The sequence below is a fragment of the Gavialis gangeticus genome, unplaced genomic scaffold (genome assembly GCF_001723915.1).
Source record: "Gavialis gangeticus isolate Ggan-Ray unplaced genomic scaffold, GavGan_comp1, whole genome shotgun sequence".
NCBI lineage: Eukaryota > Metazoa > Chordata > Crocodylia > Gavialidae > Gavialis > Gavialis gangeticus.
Genome location: NW_017728998.1, coordinates 46,270,107 through 46,278,000, shown reverse-complemented (window position 1 = coordinate 46,278,000; position 7,894 = coordinate 46,270,107). Strand labels below are relative to the sequence as shown.

The window sequence follows — 7,894 nt, the reverse complement described above, 5'->3', positions numbered from 1 at the left end:
GCTGGCCTTGCCCCCCAGTCCTGCTCCTTGGAGGCAGCAGAGTACTGCCATGATGGTGGGGATGGAGCCGGAAGGGGTGGGAGTGGGGGCGAGGCCAGCGCTGTTGGCCTCACACCCCAGCTCTGTCCCCACCATCACAGCAGCACTCCGCACTCTGACTGGTTGTTTCACTAACCAGAGTGCTCCAAGAGCATTATGGACAGACAGACAGACCATGCCCTTTATTACATAAGAATTAATCTTCAGTTGGAATACTGTCTAGTAGCTTTGAAGGAGGAAAATACAATCAAGCCAGCAACTTTAACAGGAGTGAGCTAGGTACAGCACTTGGGGCGGTAGACTGGACCAGCATTTCTGTGAAGCAAAAACAAGGACAGTCCCTGCCCTACAATCTCCCAGGCAAAGACATATTGGGAGATCGAAAACAAATTAATAAAGTTCTCTCCAGTTTCTTACTATTCCCTTTCATGTTTCCCTGTCCATGCCTGAGCAGAGACACCTTTCAGGTAGTTCAAATTCATATGTATACACAAATAGCTGTTTTATTTTCTCTAAGAGAGATTAAAGCAAAGAAGCTTTAGTCAAACAATAAATTGACACACTAATAAAAATGGTTCTGTCCTTTACGGTCAGAAGGCAAACCCTTTAGAAATGACCAAAGCCCAAGCACCACTATTTGTCAAAGTCTGCAGGCAGTCCTAGCAATCAGCTCTTGGAGACCCATGAACTCAACAGAAAAGAATTGTGGAGCTAACCTATGACAGTTAAATAAGCTGCAGAGCAGACTACTTCACTGCTAACCACAGCCAGCTGCTCTGGGTGAGATCTAGGGAGACATCCAGCCCTTCACCTCCCAAACTGAACATGTGAATCAACATGACCCCATTCTGAATCATGGGCGTCTCCAGTTACCAAAGGAGCCTGCATTAGCCCACTCTTGCATACCTTGTGGGGATCTGCCCTGGCTTGATCTCCTTGTCCGGCCAGATGTATTTGAAGATGACAACAGCTGTGACATACCAGGTCCCAATCACACTGAGGGAGCTGCAAGACAGACAATACATCACAGGACTGCCCCCTCATCTCCTCAGAACCCGCCCAGATCCCCTGAGCCTGAAGAAGGACATTGACCAATAGCTTCTCCCTTTCCCTAGTACATCCCCATGACTCTCTCTAGGACCTGAAGGAAATTACTACAGTTCCAATACCACACAATGATCCATCTAATTTTCTCACTATGGCCGTTATCACTTTAAGTCTCCAATGACAATGACCACCAGTCCAGCTGCACTGGTGGCAGTGTGTCTAGGCAGACCACTTCTCCTAGCTGGAGTATCTCTAGTGTCTAGCCCTGTTCTGACAGAGAGGCAGTTAGCTCACCAGTATATATCAATACTCCTTTCATCAACTCTTTAGACAGTGACAGGACTAAGAGATTACTAATGTTTTAGGATTCCTCCTTGTCCTTTTTCCTATTGGACTGTCTTCATCTCCAGAAATATCACAAGGCACTTGAAAGCTACAGCCCTCAATCTGTAAGCTGGACAGAGGAACATCTGGAGGAATACTGCTCCAGAAAAAGAAGTTATTCAGTACTTTTCATCTAAGGATCTCAAAGCACTTTAATGTCCCCATTTTACAAGTGAGGAAAGTAAGGCAGAGGAGAAGGGATCAGCCCAAGGTCACATAAGTTACTATCAAGGCTGGGAACAGAACCCTGCTCTCCCCAGTTCCAAGTCAGTGCCCTACTCATTAGATCACTTCCTCTGAGAGCACTGCTGGACATGCTGGTCACAGGCTCCAAGTCTGACACACCTGGTTCTTATTCCCTTTGCGTCCTCTCATACATCAATCCTAGTCTAGCTCTCCCCACCCACCTGGCATATTTCTGGAAGCCAATCTCCTTTGGGATGGAGAGGGGCAGAATCAGCAGGAAGGCAGTGATGCTGATGGTGAACTTGCGATCTGTGTACCAGTGGCTACTGTCTGCCCCCTCTGGATCCGTCACCAATGCAGCAACGACTAGGTGAGGAGACAAGGACAGAATCAAGCAGTCAGGGAACAGCTAAGCACAATGCCAAGTTGTGTGGACCATCTTCTTTGTGTCTAGAGGGCAGGGAAAGGAGATCTCAGTCCAGGCTGGGCTTGGTGGAAGAAAAGCAGCTTGGACAGGAAATGTAAACTCCTGGGGCCCATCACTGATTCATCTACTGTGAGCTTTCATGGTGGTTGAGATGGGCCACAAAAATCAATTCTGTGCACCCTCAGGCAAGTGGAGACACAGACCAATGCTGAGACATCTCCTGAGCCCAGTCCTCAGGGACAGCAGGGCCCAGCTACTATGAGGGGATACAAGCCCTCTCATTCTCACTCACAAGGACCCCATTCCCAGAGACAGGCACAGCAAGCCCCAGGCACTTACTCTTGTCCTGCTGGTCCCCGATGATGATAAGGAAGGCAATGCAGGTGCCAAAGGTATAGACAGCAATGGCAACCTCACAGAGCACACCAGTGACCTTGCCACACACAGCCCACACCACCTCCTGGTATGTCCGCTCATTGCTGGCCTGTGAGCAGTAGGCCAGGATGACCAGGCCTCCAATGATGAAAACCAGCATGCACTGGGGGAAGACAGGAACAGTCAGAGTGCTAGATACCAGAGCCCCTGTCACCCATCCCTCCCAGGCTGAGGCACCATGACAGGGCCCAGGGCTGGTAAGAAAGACCATATTCTAACGTGTCTCCCACATGATCCAGTCTCTTTATTGTAGAGGTGCCCATATGCCCCCATGCAGCTCCTCTCACCATCTGCAGCGTGATCCCTGCTGCCACTCCGCCTGCTGTGCTGAAGGCCGCAGGAAAGTTGAGCAACCCGGCCCCCAGAGCAGCGTTCACCACAATGAAGATGGCTCCCAGGGTAGAGGTGGCCCCTGTGCCATGTTCCTGCCCCTCACTGCTTTTGGGCACAGTCTCCACACTGGGGCTCTGCAGCAGCCTTGCCCGCTCCCCAGCATCTGCACTCCACTCCCAATCTCTGAACTCGCTGTTGATCCCCACATTGTACTGAGCCATTTCCCTTGCTGTGCAGTGGCCAACCAGCACAGCACTAACACCCTTCTGTGTCTCTTCAGCACTGTGCCAAGCCTGCAGTCAGAACAAGCACCACTCCACACTGCTGACTCCAATCAGGGTCCAGCATCTCAGGCGTTACAAGGCAGTCAGGTTCATTCTCCTGTTATCGGCACCATCTAGGGGGCACCAGGCACAGACCACTTCACTGCACCTAGAAGAGGACAAAGGGGAGAGCATCACTACCTAGTGCATATGGAAGTCATGCCAGGCAGAGCTGGCCCCAAGACCCAGACTGCCCTAGTACTCCATCAGCCTCTACGCAACTACACCCTTCACTAAAATGGAACACTACACCAGTGATTCCCAACCTTTTTTATACCATGAACCAGCAGTAGTGAGGGGCCGCAGGGCTGGGCTGGGCCAGGCGGGGGGATGCAGCTGGCGGCAGCACGGACCTGGGGAGCTGAGATGAAGGCAGAGCTGTTGCCGCCTAAAGCTGATGCCACAACCCGGCAGCCAACCCTTCACAGCCGGGTGGTTGGCAACTTCTGCACTACACCCATGGGTGGGCAGTCAGCAGCAGGGAACAAACCTGGGACCACTGGATCTTAAAGTAGGAGCTTCTGCTGCCTGAGCCAAGAAACCCAGCACTGCTATAACTGGCTTATGTGAGACAAGTCTAGTGGGTCTCAGCTCAGGTCCCAGAAGTCCATGTTGTGCAAGCCACAAGAGTTGTCCTAGTAGATTGAACTGACAGAGGGAGAAGACTGTCAGTCAGTGCTGAGGCACCATGAACACAGGAGACAGCTTGCACTGCAATTATTTTGTGGATTAACAGTTTCAGTCTCCAAGGCTTTGCAGTTGGTGCCTTATCACAGACCTGATGCTGACACAAACAAGACTGCATTTCGAAATCAGCTTCCTTATTTCCAGCCCAAATTTCTGCAACTGCTGCAAGAGTTCGCCTGCTCCTGTGGGGCAAAGTTCAGGGAAAAACTTGAAGTTGGAATGACCAGTCAGACCAGAGGGGACACTTCTTATCTGGTGAAACAAACAACAGATTCCCATACCTATCTCAGAAAACCTGACCAAAACACCTCTGGGATAAGAACAAGCATGAAAGACCATAATTTAAAGAACTGCTATAAAAATAACACATAGGCCTCTTCAAATAGTTGGAGCTTATAACAAGTGACTCTCTTCTCCAACACTAAAAATCAGCCAGGTTTTATAAAAAGTCCTGACTTCTGTGGCTCAGATACACATCTAATAAAACTATCCAACAAACCAGGTGTTTTCAGCCTTTCTAGAGTCAGGGCACCCTCCATGAATTCTTTGAGTCTGGTTGCACCCTGGTTGAGAACCACTGTTGTGCTGCCTCTGCTCATCTTCATGCTTCTCAACTATGGTGCTGCAGCATGCTCCTGCCAGTATTAGGATATTCTGATAAACCTAAAGCGGGCAGGTGCAGGGTAACTAAGGAGTTCTGTGCTCTGGGAAAAACTCCTCTGACCCCTGTGGTAAGGAGGGTTTTTTTTTGGTGGGGGGAGGATGGTCTTGCCTGCCCCAGGTGTCACCACACCCAGCTTCCCCAGTTGGACAGTGTAAGTGCCAGCTCCACAGCCCAGGCTGATCCTTCCAGCCAGGCAGTGCAAAAGGCTGTGGCTGGAGTTCACACTTACCACAGCCCTTCCTGGTCCAATCCCACAGCTCCTCAGCCACAGGTGTTTCCTGATCTTCCTCCACAGGAGACATTCAAAGCCACACCCCTGTTGGGAACCATTGCCAGAGGCTACTATGAACTATAATCAATGCTTAAAAGGGACACCCAAAAAAGAAAGAGAAAACAGAGGAGGTGAGAAGATTTCCTTGGTCCTCTACCCTTAAAAGACAGGCCTTCTCTTTCCTGTTTTTCTCAGACACTCTTCCACTGAAAGCATCATGAAAGCAAAACTTGATTTAAAAAAATGAGAAGTAGTGGTGTGGGAGCTGTATGAGTCTTTGTGGATTTTGTTAATATCTTTAAATCAAATTCTTGACAAGCAGCTGAGAGGAAAGATATCTCTGTGAGAAAATTAACTTCTCAACCCCTGACTCACAGACTAGCACACGTATACATTCCAGTGCTGTGGGTCTTCCCAAGTGATTTCCAAAAAAATGTGAAAGAAGGGAATTCCCGAAGGTTAAAAAGAGGGAAAAATAATTGCTAAGCAAAAAGGCATAAATCCAAACTCTCACACACAATTTTTAATCCTAAAGGTTAACATCCAGATATTTAGACAGCTATTCAGAAACACCTCATACACTCACAGTGTGGACAGGTTCCCCAAATTATAAAGCTAGACTGTGTTTCCTCATTACAGGAAGAGGTAGAGCTTCACAAGGAACTTCAGGTTGATGTCCTCATCTGTCTTGCTATGCACAACTCCTAGGTTAATTCTCTAAGGCAGTGGCTTTCAACCTGTGGTCCTCAGACCCCGGGAGTCTGCAGACTACATCCAAGAGATCTGCAAACGATTATCATGATCAATCAAAAGTATGTGAATACCCACACTTACAATTCACTAGGGTCCACAACTCCATTTGAAATTTCCAAAGGGGTCTGCCCCTCCGCTGAAAAGTTTTTAGGGGTCCACAAATGAAAAAAGGTTGAAAACCACTGTTCTAAGGTAAGACATCATTGATACTCTACTCCTTCCACCTCAAGGCAGTAATGACACCAAGTGGTGCCAGAGACAGCTCTATGGTGCACACATCTAATTAAGCTTGTTTTAATTCTGATCTGGAAAAGGGAAAACAAAGAAATGAGGGAGTAGATTGAGGTTTACTCTATTGTGCATCATCAACTCAACCCAAAGCATTAACAGGCCTAAATCCAGGGCCCAACTCCAAGTGCAACCCAGTAAGAGAATTTAACTGTACACCATCAGCATTACAACACAGGATTAAAGAAAATAGAGCACAGTCATCAAATAAACAGGCTGGAAGTGTGTCTCCACTCACCCTGCTAATGGCTCCCAATTCTTCAGAGGAGACATCATGTCTGAGCCAGGTGATTGGTTACAGACAGGAATGCTCAGGTAAGCTAAACTGTATAAAAGCCCTGGGTGGACACCTGAACTCTGAGCACTATAGAGGCCATGCTAACAGATGGGAGGATCATGATGGTAAGGGAACATGTTCTCCATCTCAACCACACTAGTTGTGTGTGATATAAACCCTCAAAGTACAGCATCTGGTGCAGTCTAAACTCACAGCATCCTATAGAATTTGGGCTGGAAGGGACCTACAGAGGTCATCTAGTCCAGCCCCCTGCGTGAAGTAGGATCATCCCTATCCAAACCATCCCGTACAAACCATAATCTAAACTCTACATCAGACAACCATCAACCCTGATATGACATAGACCTAACCCCCTAACCTGCCACAAGTAAAGCAGAACTGTGGCAGCCAACATCCTACTTCTATGAAATGTCATCAATAAATGCTCAAGAGATGCTGAGTATGCTGGGCCATAACCCTCATGACAGGAAGGCAAAAGCCCCCATGGTCTGTACCAATCCGACCATAGGGTAGAATTCTTTCCTGACTCCAAATCTGGCAATTGGTCAGACCCTAAGCAGAAGGACAAGCCCCTGTAGCCAGGAACTTCCAGGTTTGGTCCCCGCAGGAGCGCTGGCACAAGACCCCAGGCTTGGCTGCCACCAACACCCAATGCCTCTGAGGAAAACTTAAAAGATCACCCTGATACATGTAGCAGAAATAGGGCACAAGAGCCCTGAAGCCTGGGAAATCCTTAAACAGAACATGGCTTAGCCTGCCTGGTGCACTAGATGGGCTCAGCCCTCTCTCTGAGGCACGCTGCATTGGTCTCTTAGCACTTCTCAACCTGTGGGGTGTGACCCAAAGGTGGGTTGCAAGAATGTATGAAAGGGTTATCAACAGACTTCAGAAATGGATTCTCCTTTAAAGGAGTGAGGGCCACTAGGTCAGGACTGGTCATTGATGTTTACAAATGGGTCCTGGTCCAAAGAAGGGTAGAACCACTCCTCAGGCTGGGAGCCAGGCCAGAGGCACCGTGGGCCTCGCCTCAGCAAAGGATCCCCGAGAGCAGCCGCCGTCACGGGCCTGCCCTTAGCCCAGGACTCCGCCCCGGGGCCCTCGCTGGGCTGAGCTGGGCGAGAGGACACAGCCCGGCCGAGGGGGAGCGCAAGGCCCTTCACCCCCGCCCAGGCAGGCCTGCTGCTGCCCGGGACACCCCCTGCCAGCGGCCCTGCCCCTTCGCCAGCCGCGCGCGCCCCGCGGAGCTGGGACCCTGCGGCCCGGGGAGAGCAGGGCGAGCATTGACTGCAGCACCTCTGGGACCAGTGCCCCTGATACCCCGGGGCTGCAGGGCTCCGCCGATGGTCAGGGCGAAGCCGGGGCCAAATCCCCACAACAGCCTCCTACCTCCCGCGCCGGCGCCGGCTCTTTCAGCAGCCGCTGGAGCCTCACGTGGTCCCGGCGGACCGGCCCCGCGCGCTGCAGGCTGGGGAGCGTAGTCCCGCCCGCGCGGGGGGGCAGCGGTGGGCTCCAGAGGTCTCGCCGCGCCGCCTGCACCTGCTCCGCGTCCCACAGCCCCGCCCTGCGACACGCTCGAGAGCAGGCTGGGCAGGGGCGGCTGGTTTAGTTAAGGATGCACCTGCCGTGAGCAGGGCCTGGGCTAGGCCTTGCGAGGTCGCTTCCAGCCCTGCTTTTCTGTGGTGTGTGATCCTGCGGATGGGAGACACGGGAGACCAGGGGCGGATCCAGCCAAAGCTTAAATTGCCCGGGAGTGGCAGCA

The 7,894-nt window shown here is 50.9% G+C and overlaps 1 protein-coding gene across 3 annotated transcripts in view; it reads right to left on the bottom strand.

Annotated features, from left to right (window-relative positions):
• SLC38A7 (solute carrier family 38 member 7) overlaps window positions 1–7,604 on the bottom strand; it is a 36,964-nt gene extending 29,360 nt beyond the window's left edge. For 2 of the 3 annotated variants that reach the window (XR_002095446.1, XM_019505836.1), the window contains exons 1-5: window positions 7,522–7,604; window positions 2,806–3,283; window positions 2,423–2,621; window positions 1,878–2,022; window positions 946–1,044 (exon numbers count right to left, since the gene is read on the bottom strand). Coding sequence is in view for 2 of the 3 variants with exons in the window: in XM_019505836.1 (XP_019361381.1) it covers window positions 946–1,044; window positions 1,878–2,022; window positions 2,423–2,621; window positions 2,806–3,072 (710 nt within the window). In the remaining variant the exon portion in view is untranslated. Of the gene's footprint in view, window positions 1–945; window positions 1,045–1,877; window positions 2,023–2,422; window positions 2,622–2,805; window positions 3,284–4,754; window positions 4,872–7,521 lie in introns of those variants that run through there. The other variant, XM_019505837.1, reaches the window with a different exon arrangement.
• Window positions 7,605–7,894: the final 290 nt, after the last annotated feature.